At 45.8% G+C, this 19,115-nt stretch overlaps 1 protein-coding gene across 3 annotated transcripts in view; it reads right to left on the reverse strand.

The window, feature by feature from the left end:
* The window catches only part of RABL6 (RAB, member RAS oncogene family like 6), a 58,837-nt gene extending 40,637 nt beyond the window's left edge, over positions 1 to 18,200 (reverse strand). The window contains exons 1-4 of one of the 3 annotated variants that reach the window (XM_054848174.1): positions 17,595 to 17,718; positions 13,080 to 13,216; positions 10,502 to 10,636; positions 4,291 to 4,338 (exon numbers count right to left, since the gene is read on the reverse strand). Coding sequence is in view for 1 of the 3 variants with exons in the window: in XM_054848172.1 (XP_054704147.1) it covers positions 4,291 to 4,338; positions 10,502 to 10,636; positions 17,595 to 17,724 (313 nt within the window). In the remaining 2 variants the exon portion in view is untranslated. Of the gene's footprint in view, positions 1 to 4,290; positions 4,339 to 10,501; positions 10,637 to 13,079; positions 13,217 to 17,594 lie in introns of all 3 variants that reach the window. The other 2 variants (XM_054848173.1, XM_054848172.1) reach the window with 2 other exon arrangements.
* Positions 18,201 to 19,115: the final 915 nt, after the last annotated feature.

The following is a 19,115-nucleotide window of genomic DNA, read 5'->3' on the forward strand; positions in this document are numbered from 1 at the left end:
CTTCCCCATTCATGCAATGTGTTTCCCTGGAGGATCCAAGTATGGGCTCTGATTTTTCCCAGTGCAACTGAAGGTGTGGGATGTCTAGGACTTGCCTTTTCCCACTTCAATTAAATTCATTTCAAGTCAGTGGCATTTGTGTAGCTTCTCTGAATGTCAAAACATCACTATTTCTGCAGCTACCGCTAAATTATGCTTGGCATGACCTGAATTTCTGAGTATTGAAACAGAAGCCCAAGCAACCACAAATATTCTTCATAGTTCCTCTTGTCCTGAGCAATCAAAGTCTCTTTCTAACCTGGACACATTTACAACCAATGCTTTGAGACTGCATGTAAGACTCACACGTCTCTCCCTGCTTATGGCTTTATGTGTGTATCAAGAGGAATGAGTAATATTCTTACATGATGCTCATCACTGCTGTAAAGGAGGTCATCTATAACGGAGTTACAGAGCTGAAAAGCGCATGTGTGTACATATTCATGCACAGTGTCTATTTTTGGAACCAAAACTGCAGGATGAGCCAGATAAAGACAAGATGTATGTAGTGAAAAGATGCAATTCAACCTGTAAAGGCAAGTGCACAATGAAGATTGTGGTGTTACATGAACAAGACCCTGTGTTTAAGGTTGCACTGATGGGCAATCTAGGAGCCTCAATCAGAAAGCAATTCATGAATGATTGCTCAGCTTCTCTACCTAGAACGATGACTGCATAATAGCAACACTGAAAACAAAAAACCTTGCAGCAGTGCCCCAAGTCTACAGAACAGTTCTTACTGAACACTAGAAGACTGGGTTGGTCTGTGGCCAGCACCTGAGAGGCTCTGCACCTCTATGTACCATCAGTTTTGATGCAGAATAACAAGGATTCAGTACAGCTTCCCAACAACTGCTGTCCACGCTGTAAGGGAGATGCTTCTGTTCAGCATTCAAAAAATGACCATCTAGAATATTTGCATTCCCAGTGTTATCTAACTTATGACATCTGGAAATAACAGAAATATTAACTCTGATCTTTCCTCCTCCTTGCAGCACACCTCTGGGAGGGAGAGGGGGGAAGGGGCGGGGAGAGGAAAGGAATCTCCAAGATGAAGGAAAGAGTTTATGCTATTTTGGGGGCAATGGAAAAAATATGATTTGATCCCTTCAGTCAGTGTATGGGAAAAGACGCAGGAACCAAAGTACCAAAAGTTGCAACCCAGGAGATCAGAACTGTTCCCGAATCACCTGCATTCAAGCAGCTTCTTTGCATTCAGGATCTGTTACAGCTTTATGACCTGCAGTAGTTACACAACTTGCTGCAAAGCCAGAAAGATGAGTCAGGACTGTGACTTTTGCTGAGAGATATCTTTCCTATGTTGTATTAGTTCCCAAGGACAGCAAAGGGCATGGTATTTACCACACACCCCGCACTACACTCAATATAATCCATAGCTGGGGGCAAGCTCTACTTGTTAAGATTTTAACAAATGGCATCATTACACAAATGAGCTCTGCTCTCTGAGCGGCTGCAGAGAAGCCCATACTCCAGTGAGTCTGCACATTATAAAAAAGGAAATCCCAAAGACTGTGGTTGCCATTTCCCCCTGCTTCAGCGCACTGACCAACCTTACAGGTTTTAAATTTCTACAACAAATCTCCCCACACTTCCAAATTAACATCTATATGCTTCTTGCATTCCTAAAATAGTCTGGAGGGAAAAATCAAAGTGCACTGCTGAACAAGGACGGGGAGGCACACTGCTGGTAAGCGCAAGGAGAAACACCACTTAGTAAACCCACATTTAACTTCCATGCAAAAATGTACATGAAGTTTTTCAGGGTGCAACTTATTAAGTTTTCCCAAACTCTCCTGTGCACGTTCACATTGAGCCATGAAGAATGGCAGCACTGTAGAGCAGAGGCTGAAGCCGCTTTACAAGACTAAAGTTGAAAACTGCATTTTGTGGATACATCTTTTAGACAGTTTAGCTCCATCCCCACATCAGGCTTTCAATACATTTTCAAACATCTTAATTTAAACAGAGGTCTCCATTTTCTCTAACAAGGAACAATTCTTCCAAAATGGGGAAACATCGGCAAAAAAATTTAGCCTGGAAATCAACATATGTTGAAATGCACATTCAGAACATGCAATTTTCTGGCAGTTTCTAATCCAGCCTGATAAATGCAGCATTCTGCACAACTCTACATATGCACATTAGCCAGGATCTGGTAGGCAAGGAAAAAAAAGGAGGATCAGGTCTTGTGAGCACTATCCTGCAGCAGCACTGGATACTTCACTACTAACAGTCTACGGTCTAGATTAGTGTCGCTCTCACCAAAAGCATCACGCAGGAGGATTTTATGTCCTAAGCATACAGAAGGAAGAACAAAAATGTCGTGAGATAACATTAAGATGAAAGTTAGATATGAGCAAGCTCTTAATGGTTCATTTGCACGTTTTCCTTAAGTTGTACTTATCAAGAATCCGCAACGTTATGGCAATAGGAAAGGATTTGATTTTGTTACATCACGATGATCTGAATTTTTACACTGTGTTGATTAAGTACATTTGATTACATAAAAATATGTATCTGCAGTGCGTAAGTAGGGATCTTAACAGAATGAGTTTTATTTCAAAAGAATCTGAAGTGGAGAGAAGAGAGTCCCTTGAGATTTCTAACACATGCTGCACTGTCAGAAATGAAAGCATGATCAGAAGAGCTGTTATCAACATCTGCACATATCAAATCTGATCCATTTTGCCAAAAAAGTGACAAGTCTCTAGTTGAGAAGATGACTCTGCTCAGAGAAGCTATTCACAGAAATAAATGCTGGAACCACATGATTCCCAAATTAACCATCTATCTATTCATACCAAAGTTGCAAGGCAGCGAGAAAACAGATGTTTTGCTCAGATTCCAGCCCTGCACATGTTATGCGAGGATCTGAAAGCCAAACTGTAATCAGACTGACTTCAGCAGTAACTCTGACCCAAGTAAGGTTTTGTCTATGCTGTGAAAACTGGAGTTTTAAAGAATAAAAAGATAAAGCGCCCAGGATTTTCATTTAAAGTTATTGTCTCAAGTTTAACCTAAAAGCTCCATTATGCATCTAACCAGAGCTGCTATCTTTAATTACCATTTCTTTTTTACTATTTTAAATACAATTTAGCTAACATGAAAAATTACATTTCTCCCTTTCCTGCTGCCTATTGTACTTCTTATTTTCTTGGTGTTAAGGCACGTGTAGGTTGCACAGGTAGTACAGCACAGGTAGTGCACGTGGGATGCAGCTCTGCTGAGGAATGCCTGCCAGCACAGATTCCAGCTAAGGCTGCAGGAAAGGCAGCAGCGGCCAAACGATAAAAGTTTAAGTTTCAACAACTATGGTCAACAGATCTGACTGACAGAAACACACAAACAAGGAGCACGACCCACGGAGCAAGAGATGCTCACTTGCAGAGCTGCTTTCCTGACCATGCTCGCACTTTAAACAGGAGCCTGGCTGGTACAAAATGCCTCTTAAAAGCCAAACGGTACCTGCATGTGGGGCTACAGAACAGGCTGTTAAGGTTGACATCTGAAGCCCAACACTTTCTAGTAACAGATTCCACTGCATCCCGAGTTACACTACATCCAGATTGTGTCTTCACGTATGTTTTTGGGGTTTATTTTTTATAAAAGAGAACTTTATACTCTGACGAAAACTAATGGAAAATGTGTTTATACATCATAATACTTTCCTTGGCTAAGCATTTAGAAAGGATTTTGAATCAAATATATTGCATTTTCTGTCCTAAGTGAATTTAAGTAATTGGCTTCTCTCTTATCCTTCCCTCCTGCATACATTATTCACTGCAGATAACATTTCATCGATTTAACAATAACACTCCTTTACAAAAAAAGCTCGGCAAGAACTTTTATAAACAGAACAAAGAACTCAGTAGCTGTCTAAACATATATAAAACTATAAAGGGGAGAAGATAAGGTTTATAATAAAGTTCAGAGAATCTGAATACACTAAGCAGCAGGCTATTTCATCTGTCACGGAGCACACGAAATGACTGCTTCTGAATATTGGGTTTGATCTGAAATTCAGATTCCAAATAATGGGCTCTAGCACAGAAGACTTCTCTCTCCTTTCCATAGTTTTTCAGGAAATAACAATCATGCACTTGAAACAAATAAGTACAGACATTTTTCTAAAATAGAAGCAAGCAGGTATTTCTGAATTGCATTTAAATTTTTAATTAAAATTGAGAAAGAACAATGAATCTCCATTAGAAAGGAAGTTATAAGTCTTACCTTTGTCAACTACATCCCAGACTTCAACTTTAACAATATCGTCAGTGGCTAAAAGCACAATAAGAACACAAAGTGTTAGAAGAGGGGTTTCAGGAAGATGACCAACACTCAATGCTCGCCACAGAGAGCTTAACCCAAACCAACATTGTCAAAGCAGCAGGTGAACGTCAAAAGAAAAGTAATTCTTGAGAGAGTCAGAAGAAAACCCAAATATAACAAGGCGGCAGCTCGCTGTTGAACGTCCAAGTTGTACACCAGCACTATGCTATCTAAGAAACTTCTTAAAGACTCTTAGACACATAAGTGATAGCTAGATTTCCTCAATGGCTTATGTCAGATTTGAAGCATGTTATAAATATTTTGTGTAGATTATTTTCTTAACATACAGAGGTTTCCATATTCTTTCAAAAAAGACAGAAATTTAATCTGGAGAACAAAATCTGGTCTATAAGCAAAGCATACAACTGGAAAAAAAAAAAGGAATACACACATTTAAGGAAGATCAACCTCACTAATAAAATTTTCATGTAAACGTAACAAACAGTGCAGACAGTCCTGCAGCTACAGAAATCCATTCTCTCTGCAAATTTCAAGTTGCTTTTTGTGAAAAATAAGATATTACTAGCAATTTTGCCTCTTAACGAGCTGCAGAATCAGTAAATTATAGGCAGCAACATATATTTGAGTTACTAAAATCTGAAGCAAGACAAGCAAAACTCTAACTACAGAGACACCGCTGCTGGTACCGACAGCTCGCAGCTTAACTTTCAGATGGCGTGAGGGACAGGTAGCTTTGGTTAGATGTTTCTACGGAATCCAAATAAGCAGCCTGATCTTCATGAAGTCATTCCAAGAAACAGTTGCTTTTTGGAAATGTTATAGGCTACAAAGCAAAGGCCTGTACTTGGAACAGCTCTGAACATAAAGCAATGGAATAGGAGGACAATGTCTCCTATTCCATGAGTAGAATGAGTGAGTAGAAAATAATCTCGTAGGATGGCATGAGAATTTAGCTAAGTGTCACTGTCAAGCCAGGAAACATTTCCTCTACAGAATTCACTGCTGGCTTTACAATATTTTGAAACATTTAAGTTAAGACAGATTATGAACAAAGGAAAACTTTGATCCTCTGCTTCTGGAGAGAGACCCTTTTTTACATTTATGCATGAAGCAAAATCAGCCTCTGTTTTTCCTCATAGCAACTCCTGCTTATCCTCCACTTTGCCAGCGGGGCACCCGGGCACAGGACGAACAGGAGGCTTGCCCAGGCTCAGCAGAGCCAGGGCATCACAGGCTCAGATGGGATTGAAAACACAACAGCCTGCAATCCTAAAACCTCTGCTCAAACCATTACACTCCCCAAATTAATTTTGTCCCTGAATACTTCTATGGACCATCAAGCCAGGTATGGCTAAAGTCCAACCGCTCCCCATTACTCACTCGCCTGGCATCCAGCCATATGGCCGGCTACTCACAGCCAGGCACTGGCAGAGCAAGGTGCTCTCCCTGCGACACGGGCTGCTCGAGTCCATGGTCCATTTTGGGTGTGCCGTGACCCTGCGGGTGCTGGGACACAGACCAGCTAGTGGAGATCTGCCCCCAAATTCACACCCTGCAGCTGGGCCTGGCAGTGCCCCTGAAGGACACAGGGACGGACAGACCAGCAAAGTCAATCCTGGCACCTTTCAGCAGTCAAGACTTTCTTCAAAAGGACACGAGATGTTCTTCCTGTCTCAGTTGGCAAACTTTGCACGGGCACAGGAGTCCAGCAGCTCCTTTTTCTTTCCAGCAGCGCCACGTGAAGCAGCACGCAAACATTAACAAGAGGCTTCTGTGGAGAAGCTGGAACCCTATTTCAGAGCAGTAAGCCCTTGGAGCGTCTTGCAGTGCTCTCCTAGGAGGTGACCCGGTACCTAGCTCTGGGACTTTGCTCCTGAGATTTCCACCTCCTTATCCCAACACCAAATGCACCCTCAGTTAAGATTTGTTCTCCTGGTGAGTAATTTCCACAGTACTGACATCCTGCTGAGCAGCAGCACTCCCAGATAGCCAAGGAGTTGAACTGTTTGACCCAGATGGACCTGCTCTACACCCTGTTATCTGTGGGGAAGCACAGAATTTCACAAAACCTGACTGCACGAGATCCAAGAAAATGATTTTCCCACATGGGGTTTTTTTCCTGTTAACACCAGCGCTCCTGCTAGCTCGTAGCCAGTAAGTTCTTCCTGTTCATCACCAGCTTCATTCCTGATTATCCTGAGCACACAAGAGGATAATTACTTTAGTGCTGCTGTGTTGGCTTTGGTATGACTCATACACAGCAGCATTTCACCTTAGCGGCTTTGGAAGGCATGTTGCAGCAAAAAGAGTGCCAATTCATCCTTTTAACTCTATAACTTGGATTAGCATAAACCATGGATCAAATCACTCAGCCAAATAGCAACTGAGTAGAGATTTTTTAAGTACTCTGTAGGCAGTGGCACACTAAGGCATTGCTTTCCCAGAAAAAGGTGGAGAGGTGTGAGAAGACTCCAATTGCAAGAAAGCTCATTTAAAAATAAGAATCATTGCTTTACGAGTGGGTTCATTACCAGGAATTCTCAGGCTCTCAGACATATTTACTCTTCTGCAATTACATGATTGACTTCATATGCTTTGGATCACAAATCCTACAGAGCAGAGAGCTCGGCCATTCCTTATACCCTTCTGTAAAGCATTCAAAGTATTTGAGCAAAAGTATTTGCCAAGTTTTATTTCAGACTTCCTTTCTGAGACTGCCAGACAGAGAATAAAATTGGTCACTAGCAAAATCTAAAAAATCGTTCATTGAGGTCAGGAATGGTAACTCCTTACTTGTACACAAAAATTACAAATATCCATTACAGAGACAATTGGCACGGAAAAGTAATTTAGTTCATTGTGAGTAGGAAGAAATAACTCAAATTCCTCTACCTTTTTAATTCCTCCAGTATAAAATCTCTGGAAGATATGACAAGGCGGTACATTCCACACCTAAAATGTAAATCTTCTAATACCAGGCAATGTAAGAATCCTTTAATATTTGACAGCGATTTAATTAACATCTGTAAATATTTGCTGTCAACTACCTCATAATGTTTATTCAAGGTAGCTCGAGAGCATGATCACAGGAAAACCAAATTTTATTTTTCCTCTACAGATAAACTCAGCCAACAGGGCAGTAATTAGATCTGAGCCAATTTCTCAGAGTCCCCACATCACCCATCTTGGATGGCAAGTTTTCACAGCAGTAAACATACCTTACAGTGTTTTTTGAAAAAAAGAGGTTATTTTTTAAAATAAGTCTTAAGGAGGCCCACGGAGAATCTCCTTTACTGCTGGAAATTATTACTAAGAAAATAATACACTGATTTACAATGTAAAGAAACAGAAAGGAAAGGCACAATTTCATGTATAGCCTTCCAGATATTTAGACCAGCTCGGCAGCACTTCACCTTGAGAAAACTCCATCACCATATGTACACATTGCTGTCAACTCTAACCAGGAAGCTCTACAAAATCATACCACATAAATGTTAGAACTAAGCACTAGAAATACCAAATACACCTGTGGTTACCAACATACAGGAAAAGCCAGCTTCACGCGTAGCTGTTTTCTACCCCAGGATTGCATCCACGCTGAAAAAGGCAGTGCGTAAGCCTCAGCTCAGTAAAAGAAAATACGCAGAAACACAGGAGATGACTGAATCTTTCTCCAAACACCTTTTCACATGCATAAGAAAACCTGTATACATGCGTTTTGTATACCTGTTCATGTATAAACAGTTAGGTATGAATAAGCCTCTTAGAAATGAAATGCCAGACTCCCCAGCTGTATTTACAAACACCACTTGTATTACCTGCGCTGATTAGACAGGAAACTGAACTCTGAAGGTTTTACCTATAATATCGCAGAAAACCCCAATTAACATTAAATGCACTCTTTAGACTTGGATATCTAAAGAAGAGGTATGTCATTTCTTACTCTGATCTAAGTATATTTAGGCTGAAGCATTCAACTTTGATTTTGGAGATAGTTTCCATCATACAAACAACTTGCACGCTTTATGTTCACACATCAATATGTGTGAATATCGATGTGCTGATATTCTGAGAGAGCAAGAGGAGTGGGGGGGAAGGATGTCACAGCTAAAATACAATATGCCAGAGGTTTTGCTGCAGATGGGAAACCCCGTGAACACCGCAGATCTGTCAACACCTTGGACCAGCTGATACTCTGCTCTGGTGAGACCCCCCTGCAGTACTGCGTCCAGCTCAGGGGTCCCCAGCACAAGAAGGACATGGAGCTGTTGGAGTGAGTCCAGAGGAGGCCATGGAGATGGTCAGAGGGCTGGAGCACCTCTGCTATGGAGACAGGCTGAGAGAGTTGGGGTTGTTCAGCCTGGAGAAAAGGCGGCTCCGGGGAGATCTAATTGCGGCTTACCAGTACCTGAAGGGGCTCCAGGAAAGCTGGAGAGGGACTGGTGACAAGGGCAGGGAGTGACAGGCCAAGGGGAATGGCCTGAAGCTGCAGGAGGGGAGATGGAGATGGGATCTGAGACAGAAATTCTTCCCTGTGAGGGTGCTGAGGCCCTGGCACAGGTTGCCCAGAGAAGCTGTGGCTGCCCCTGGCTCCCTGGCAGTGTTCAAGGCCAGGTTGGATGGGGCTTTGGGCAACCTGGGCTAGTGGAGGGTGTCCCTGCCCATGGCAGGGGTGGGACTGGATGGGCTTTAAGATCCCTTTCAAATGAAACCATTCTGTGGTTCTATGATTCTATAAAACATCAGGAAGATGGTACCCAAAGTCAAGATACTTTATGAAGAAATGTAGAATCTAACAGGCACAGCTTTGCATCACGGTCACATGGAGAGTCCCCGTGAAAGAATCTGAAAACCTGTGACATCAGGCTTAGCTCACCATCAGATCCTGAATGAGAGAAACCCTCTAGCTGCAGTGAGCAAGGATGACCTGTTTCTCTCCCACATCCAAGGGAAATCCCAGCCATCCATCCTTACAAATTTTTTCAACATTGGTCAAGAGAGAACTGACACATGGAAGACTGTCTTCATAAGGGCACGGGAGTCTCCAGAACTCTGGTTACCAGCTCTCTCTGCACGTACACCAGCAGTGCTCACTCTCCTTGTGCTGAAGCCTACAAAGCGACTGAGAGTGCACAGACTGCTGGTGAACACACCCTGTGGCTCTGTGATCACTATCATGAGATTTGGGCATCACAGTATCATCCAGCAATACACATTTGATTGGTGAATGAGAAACACCCAATTTGGTGTTTACCCAAACTGCATGGTTTTTTTTCCCAGCTGTGAGGAGACAGAGAGTACTTGATTGAACAAAAGGTCAGAGATGTGCAGATGGACAATGTCTGGTAACGACAAACTAACTGCTGACCTTTTTTTTTTTTTTAAAAGCAAAATCAGTCTTAGAGAGCAAATTCGTATCGAATCAGTAGTTCATCCTACAAAGCTGTGGCATTTTTGATCAGGAACCTGAAAGCTAGATTCAATGCAGTATTGAATCATAGCCTTATGCAATTTCAATGCCTGCAGTGTCTTCTCCAGGCGAGATCCAGGGCTTTCATAGCCACTTTATACTGCCAGAGCAGATGGGGGTAAAAAAATAAAAAAATTTCACACTTCATCTCTCAGACTCAGACAAGCACTTAAAAAAGCTACTGATAAGACTCTTCTGTGCTTCAGTAAGTCGAGTTATTAGTACTACAATCATTTTTAAAACATCACCTTCACCAGTTACAGGATGCTCTTTATATTTTAATCACTAAAAAACTGGTTTGCACGATGCTATTCACTTCTATGCAACACAGTAACACCAAAAGCAGGGTTAGCCTCAGAGGCAGATTTCTATAATAAACCTATTTTCATTAACAAGTCAAGCGTATCACAAATATTTCAAATCTTTTAGATCAACACTTTCCTTGAATTGTGGCTTCCAAAGACCTATCCTTTAGCACTTACAACATATAGTTTCTGAGTAAAGTGATTAAAAATGTGACTGAGAAACTGTGAATAATAAATTAAAATAACAAGCATGACAAGAGATCATTTTATCTCCCAAGCAGACACAGAAGAAAGAAGCCAACAAGGCTGCAGTGGAATTTCTACCCTCAAGGCACTGTCCCATGACTGTCACTCCCTCCACCCTCTTCCATCTTACTTTTATAATTCCAGTGGATGCTGGTGACTTGGATCTCCTGAGTTGGAATATATTCCTCAATAAATTTCTTTCCTTGCAGTCGGTGCCAGAGTGTGGTTTTCCCAGTGTTCCTGTCCCCTCGGATGACAATTTTCACTGGGGAAAAGAGCAAGTAAACAAATAAAGTTCATTAAAAAGAAATGGAAGAATGCTGCGAAAAGCATGTTAACTTTCTGCAAGCATTATTCAGATGTAATTAGTTCTCCCATATTACACAGGCATGATGGGGTTTGTTAAAAAACATGAGCCTCAGTCATTAAAATTAGTGTTTATTCAGCTACTCACACTAGCTCAGCAGAACCAATGTCAAGATTGAATCTTCAGAATCTGCATGTCAGCCAGCTAAGTCTCCGCTCCTCCCGTCTTCCTGCCTTCTTTACCTAGCCCTTACTCCTCTCTGCCACACCCTACTCCTTTGCCAGGCTTCTCCTTCAATTACCTCCTCTGTCACTCCCATTTCTCCTTAAACCCTTCTCATTCCTTGAGAAAACACTCACTTCCTAGACCCAGGTGCCCCAAGTCACTGAAGGCTCCAGGGCCAGCTCTCAGCTGAGCCGATGAGGCAGGGCCCTGCTCCCCACATCCCACGGGGTCTGACTGAACCCCAGCACCGGTGCAACCATTCCTCTGGGACCGTGTTGGGGAGTCGAGAGGCAGCTTCTGGCGAACATCATCACAGAGTTCAGCTGTCATCACTCTCGGCTGTCCCTGACTTTCTTGCACTGGGGCAGCATCCCCGTTTGCAGGGGAAGCAGAACAAGACTGCGTATTGCTCTTCAGCTGCTCCAGCTCACAGCCCAGATGGTCTCAGAGCAATCTTTGGCAGGGGCAAAGGAGTTAACGTTCATGGGGGTCTATCTTAAACTGCTCCCAATAAATTCACCAAACTGCCTCTATTGACGGCCACAGTTGGATTCAAATTAATTCAAGATCAGAAACAAGCTAAACTGACTCCTCTTTGGGGACATAAACTCACTTAAATAACAGGGATAATAAGCCAAGAGAAAGTGAATCTCTGTGGGTCCTCCATGTGTCAGAGGGACAGTCTCTACTGCAGGAGCCAGCCCTTGGCTGGTTTTAGGTGCGGGTGTACCGATGGCACTCAGCAAAGGCCTGCTCAGCAACTGCAGTCTCGGGGAAAAGCATGACAGCTCCACTTCCACCGACTGGCATCTCAGCCAGAGGCTGAGGTCACTCTGCTCACCTACCACCACATGCCTGGGCTTGTGCACGTGCCTGGACCCGCAGCAAGAAAAGTCAGTCAATGGAGAAACTCATTCCTTTGAGAGTCAATGGAAAAACTCCCATGGAAGTGTCCAAAATATCATAAACTGTACACAACCCGGCAAAGTAACTTCTGTAACAATTAATATAATGAACTTTCCAGAGTGTACCCTAATGTTAGCCTGTTCTTTCTGAAAACTGTATGTGTTGTTTTCTAAATCTTCTGTTACATTAAGGGATTTTTATTTTTTAAAATACTATCCTTGTTTTAAAGTGGCAACCACAAGGCTATTGGGAAACGTAAGCTGACTTGAAAGGAATTTTTATGCTTGCATTTTGAATAGGAGCTATTATCCCCTAGAAAATGGGCCAGAGATATCTAATGGCAGATTCAGGTGATTAGCATTAGGTTGTGCATCATCATTTGGGCAAGGAAATCTCAGACTGAAGGCTGCCTTCTGTTGTAACTCAGGAGTTACTGCAGGTATTTCAGAGAAAAGTGCAAGAGGTAAACTTTAAGGTAAAACAGAAAACATACAAAGTCTATGGAAGAGTTTTGTCTGCTGGAATTTTGTGCTGCAGTTCCACTGTGCTTTTGTTGCTGTGCACTGAGAGGTACTGCTGTTTGTTCTTTTACAGAGTTACTTGTTAAAGCAAAAGGATAATAAAGGCAAAAATGAGCACGGTATCTATAGGCTGACTTCACTTACAGGTCCTACAGCACCTCTGCAGAGACAACAAACCACTTCCTGCATTACCTATCGCTCTGTGTGTGATGCTGTTTCCTACTTACAGATGGTGAAACAATCAATGGAGGATTCCTTTGATTTTTCTTAATTAATGCAGCAAGTCCATGGCATAGGCTGAATGAGATTCCATTTGTCCCCTTTAGAACCCAAGCCTTTCTAAGCACTCCCACTGCCTACCTTAGAGAGCCATTTTAAAATTCATATTCCCCCGCGAAGCACAGCAGGAGATACCGAAACAGTGAGTTTTAAGGGACAAACAGACCCTTCCTTAAATAGTTAGGCTGCTCCCAAGGTGCGCTTTCAGGATCACTCCCGGGTGACTTGACTGTGAGCTCTCCCCAGAAGGGACAATCTTACCTCCCCCAGACTTTCTAGTGCCAACAGCATTATTTATGCAGCTACACAGAGTTGGTTCAAGGAACTTAACTGGCTGAAAGCTAACCCCGAAATTACTCCTTTTCAATTTTCCTCTCTAGCTCAAGTGCCCAGCTGCACGAGCAGTAGGAGCAGCACACGGGAGGCATGGCTGGAGTGGCAAGGAGATCATCCCACCCCGAGCAGCTCACATTTAGATCACCGGAGGGTGCTTGTGGCACCACTGCTCAGTTTGAACAGGTCCAACGGCCCTTTCCAGCTTCAGCACTCTCCATGTTAGGATCTCTTTCCTCCTACATAGTGCATGAGTTTTCACTGACTTTTTTTCCTGAAGAAAGAAAAAGTCTTTAAAAACAGAACAGGAAGAAGGCAGGTGATGTAAATAATTTTTAGTAAACCAAAAATTTGTATTTGGGACTTTGGCTGGGGCAGGTGTACTCAATGACAGGCACCTGCAAGGCAGGAAGAGCCAAGTGACATTCAGGGTACCTCGCAGACCTGGGCTGCGTCTGCACATGGAAAGGGGACCAGTAATTATGGGTGAGCTTAGTACTGTTACCTACGGGACAGGAACAGTTGCTGCCTTATTTTAAGTTAAATTAGTACTTACTGCAAACAGGCATAGGTTTGTAGCAAAGACAGGAGAATTATCTGTGGGAAGAAGGGTAAGGATGGGGAATAGATCAAGATGTGAGGAAAAAGCCAAACTAATCGCTTTATTCATACTGTCACTGCATCAGGAAAAACAAAGAGATTTCCATTCTCCAGATGGGGAAATGGAAGCAGAGCAGTGAGGATGCAGGCCCAGAGAGCAGGTCTCAGACCAACTCAGAACTAGAATCGGGAACTCCCAGCTCTGCCTATATCCCTCCAGGACCCTGCAGCAATTAAGGATCTCAGACCCTGCAGCAAAGATCCTCAAACCTCCCTGCTAAGAATCCCCATTCGGAGGGTCATAACCTTGCCCTCATTATGGTCCTTGGGACTGTGACTACAAGGCTGCAATTCAAACACTTTAGGCTGGTTCTGCTGCCAAAAGCAGCTCACCTGGTCTGCAGACACCCCCAAGCACACTTCCCAGGGGAACAGGCCAGGCAGCAGTCAAAGCAGGTTTGCCATAAGTTGCACAAACACCTGCATCAGCAGCAAACATGAGAAGGTGGGAAGCAGCAGGAAGAGGGGAAGCCTTTCTTTTGGGAGTAGTGCTGAATGAAAATACTTAAAACTACAGAGTCTGGGAACTAGTATAAAAAAAACACAAAAGAAGTATGGACTAAAATGATTACCAAAAGGATATGTGGTATTAATTAAGTTTGGTCTTTTAAAGCACGTTTTAGGCAGAAAAGTAATAAGTGAAGGGGCTGAAAGGACTTCTTGGAGCTGACTTTGGTATTCCAGCACTGGTAACTGCTCGGGGCAGGCCCGCAGCTCACCAGGAGGAGAGCAGCCCCTGCTCTGGGCACACACAGCACCAGGGTTTGTCGGATGGTGAGCACACTGGATGCAGTGATAAGAATAAAGCCCAGAGCAGAAGGTGTAGCATGTTCTGGGCAACAGGACGGATGGGTCTGATCATCAACAGATAACTCCCAGGGAACCCTCTTGCCAGTGTAACCCAGCCGAAACCATTCAGTTCACCCTTGTTTGCCCATCATTGCCTTACATAAACTTTCACATTTGAGTAACTGGTGCTGATACTTCCTTCTGTAATTCGTCTCATAATTTGTTTACACAAGCACTGCCGCCAAAGGAATGAGATCCACCTCGCTCGCTCTCCACCGAGCCTACTCGCTCCTGCCTGTGCTACCCTCCCTGGGCCAGCACAGCTGCCTGAATGGTGATGCAGCAGATCTGCTCCAAGTTCAAGCTATCCCAAGAAGGGAAAAAAGAACAAGTTTTTACAAAGATTGGTTCCCCATACTTGGAACTGTGATCTCCCATAAACATCCAAGCCATTACATATATGGAACAGACCCACATCATTTTCATCTCTGTACCACAGTGCTCAGGGAACCCTGGTGTTATTTGTTGTTATTGGTATGTAAAACACAGGAGCTCTGTGCAGATGATAAAGAGCAAATAAGGAGCGTGTGTGCTGGGAATGCAGTATGAAAATGCTTTTGTTTTGAGAAAGGATGTCTCATGCAGAGGAAGTGACTGCTGCCGAGGGCCAATACTGGCCTTTGCTCTCATCATTTTATCAGAAATCTAAACCTACCCACCCTGCCACACTCTTCCTTTTGAAAACTTAACTGAGTGGGAGAGACACCGTCAAAACAAATCATTTTGGTTCAACTTAGAGGTGCACACTATCCAGTGCTGGTAATCCTCAGCGCCATTAAAACACCGCACGATCTTCAGTATCACCTCAAACCGGGGGGCTGTCTGGTTACAAAACATACTTGACAGCAGTGAAGGCTGGCACAGCGTGGCCTGTTCTGGGCCCCACAGAGAGGCACCAAGAGCTGGGTGACAAGGCCCATGTCCCGGCCATTTGCTGCCCACTTTATCAGCAAGCAACCCAAGGCACTCTCAGCACACTAAATATATTTCTGAGAAGGAAACACGCTTCAGTTTGTGATCAGTAATGGACTGTGAAAGCAAGGAAACATTTCTGTAAAACCAGTTGTCACAGCACCCTTTGGTTTAGGTTCAGGCAGCTCCAGGGGAACGGAGGAGTTTTAAAGATCTCTGCACATTAAAGGTAGCTACAAAACACATTTTGCACTCCTCTGCTGAATGTCATGTGTTTGGAGCACTGGCAACACATAGGATTTGCAGCTCTGCCCTTCCTGAGCAACAGCCCTTGCAATGACATTCCTGCAGAGCCCACCTTCAGCTGACACCACGATAACCCCACCGTGCTGGAACCTATCCCACCTATCCAGTGCCAGGGCTACGGAGGTACTTGAAAGCCCTTTCGAAAGTCTGCCTGTATCTCCTATAGATATTATATAACAGCAATCCCAGGAAGAGTTACTATGGAGATTGGAAAGCTTCCCTTAAGGCAGTTTTACAGAAAGCTGCAGTTTTATTCCAGATACGAAAGCAATAACTAGAACACAAATCCTGATAAAAGAGGGCACAAACCAAAAAGCTTTCCCGAGGCTTTCAGTAATGAGACAAAAAGCGGCAAAGCTACAGTTGGTAGCTCAGCTGTTGGCGTTTTCAGCCTTGCTGTATTAACAGCAAGCAGGTACACATCCACTCTTTGAGCTGTCCCCGCCGACTGCTGCGCCAGCAGGATGCAGCTGATCTGAACTGTCCGCAGCACAAACATTCAGTCTCTGATGAGTCAACTCCTTTCTCTTACATAATTCATGAGCTGGTATGCGCTACCTGATCTCAAACATGCACCAGTGAAGCACACAGATGTGCTCTGGTCTGTAAGCTGCATGACCCGGTCTTTAGCCAGCAGATCTCCAGGTAGGTGTTTAACAGTGCAGTGCTGTACGCCAAGGCACAACAGTTTGATCCTCACCCCGTCTTTCACTGCAGATCGAGTCTCTGAACCACCGCGCTGCACTTCTGTTCACACTCATGACTGATTGCTAAGACACTAATTTTCCAAATGAAGCACTACTGGCATACCTAACATGTGCTATGGATAAAAGCACCAAATGTTCTCCCTAGTAAAGCAGAGAGCTTCACCACAATTCAGTTCAAAAGCAGTCAATAGTGATAATACTAAACAAAGCAAAAAAAGCCCCAAACCCCAAAATGCAAACCTCTCCCTTCACGTTCTGTTTCAGATTAAGATCCAACATCAGCTCTATTCCTCCAACACGTGTGCCTTTACAGAAATTATTGAGTGCCACGTCTACCAATCAGTCTCCCTCCCAGCTGCCAATCTCTCAGCCTCCTGCAATCTGCCCTCGCTGTCTGCCTGGATCCACACAGACGAGCTGATACTCACAGCGCTCTCTGGTACCATATCTATTTTCAGCAAGGATGACATAACTACCGTCCCCCTCTCACAATTGTTACTCTGGGATGTATTTCATATACTTGCAGTGCCCTCTGGAAACATTATATTAGAAATAACCTTTACTGAGCTTCAAGGGAAAAACACAACCCCAAGCCTCAACACTGAAAGGAAAAAAATTCTGAAAACGTTCCCTGAGAAAAGAGCAAATGTATCCGTTGCAGAAACAGTCAGTCAGAATGAAAATATGTACGAAGGGCACACAAAGGCGTACATCGCTCCCCTTTTATTAAAGCCTGGCAGGGCAGAGCTTTTCAATAGACCCTTATCACGTAACCACTAGAGCTTAATTATAAATACCATTATCCTGGGATGCAGGGAAGGTCACCCACACACTCGGGGGAGTTACTCTCTTGATGCTTTAACTGACACTAATTGATTTACAAGGTACTCTCTCTTGTGCCACAGTCAGCGGAACGCAGGCAGCCGCTCAGGACATCTGCTGACTGGGGACACTGCTGCACTACAGGTTCCCAAGTCTCGCACAGAAAGATAAAAGTTTCCCATCCCTTACTCCTCCCACGCTTCCGCAAGCTCTAACATTTAATTGCGAACTTGGCGTTGGGCGAATTCTGGCAAAAGCACCATCATGCACAAGGAGAGCACTGGCATTCCCCAGCCCCACCGGGGTCCCTGGGCACCATGGGACAGACCCATACTCATCTCCCGCCCGGGGCTGGCTGTGCCCCCCGACAGACCCCCCAAACTGGGCTCGACTCACTGTTATACTGGACTCCCTTGGCAAACCTCCTCTGCAGAGCCTGGTTCATGGACTGCAGCCCCGCAGGGATATTCTTGTCTCTGACCGGAGTCTGGTCCGAGCCCACCAGCTTCTTCAGGGCTGAGAACATCTTTCTGGTCCCACACCTGCGCCACCACCTCCAGGAAAGGGCTGCTGCTCCGGGGCTCAGGGGCAGGGCGGCCCCGGGGGGGGCATGAGGGGGTCGCGGCTCGGGGGGGAAAGAGCGGGTAAATCAGGGCTGGGGCAGGGCTGGTCCGGCCATGAGGGGCCTCCCGAGCTCGGCAGAGCGGAGGTGTGCGGGCTGAGCTCGGCCCGGCCCGGCCCGCGGCGGCGAGGAGGGGGCTCAGCCGGGGCCCCGCCGAGTGCCGGGGGAGGGGGCGCTAACCGGGCATGGCCCGGGGCTGGGGAGGCGCGGGGAGACGGAGAGAGGGCTCCTACCGGCGACGGTGGGGCCGGTGCGGCGACTCAGCCCCGCCGGGTGCCGCCGCTCGGGGCCGGGCGCGGGGAGCGGAGGCGGCACGGGGCTCCCGCCGCCGCCGCCATCTTGCCTCTTCCGCCTCGCTGCTGGAGGACGGGGCGCGCGCGGCGCGGGCTACGGCGGCCGGCAGGGGCCAGGAGGACGCGGAGCGCGGCCGGCGGCGGAGCCCACGCGTGTCCTGTGCCCGCGGGCCGAGGCCCGCCCTGGGCGCGACCCTCAGCACCCCCTGTGACCCTGCGGCCCCTTGTCACCCTCCCAAGACCCCCGCAGTCCCCTCACGTGACCCCCATAACCCCCGTCATCCCCGCCTGGGACCCCCATAGCCCTCCAAGACTCCCCCAAGACCCTTGCAATCTCTTCCTGTGACCTTCATAGCCCCCCCACCCGTGACCCCCATAAACTCTGTAACTCCCTCCTGGGACCTCCGTAGCTGCCCCATGACCCCCATAACCCCCTCCTGACCCCCCAGCATCCCTGCCCCCCCCCCTTTCTGATCCCTTCCTGGGACCCCCATAGCCCCTGTAATCCCTTCCTGTGACACCCCCGTTTTCCCCCTGGGACCCTCATAACCCCGTAATTCCCTCCCGTGACCCACTAAAACATCTGTAATTCACTGCTGTGACCCACCATACACCCCTTTGAGCCCTAAACTCCACAGTCCCCCCCTGTGGCCCCTCAGCGTCTCCTCTGACACCCCGTAATCCCTTGCTGTAACCTCACATAGCCCCCCCGTGATCCCCATCCCTCCCCATGATCGCTGTCCTGGCCCATGACCGGGGTCCCCCTGGTCCGACCAGCTCAATGCAGCAGCAATTATTCCTCCTGCTGCCCCCTTCCCGCCACTGGCCCCTGGGAAATGGGGGGGGGGGGGGGGGCAAAGCCCACACAGCGGGACACCCTTTGCCCCTCGGTGCCCTGGCTGGCCACCCCAGCACAGCATCGGCAGAGGGCAGCGGGCTGAGCAGGGACAGAAGCTCACTGGGGAGCTCTCAGCAGCCCCAAAAAGGAGGGGGACACCCCAT

This window comes from Grus americana, chromosome 20 (assembly GCF_028858705.1).
Source record: "Grus americana isolate bGruAme1 chromosome 20, bGruAme1.mat, whole genome shotgun sequence".
In the NCBI taxonomy this organism is placed as follows: Eukaryota; Metazoa; Chordata; class Aves; order Gruiformes; family Gruidae; genus Grus; species Grus americana.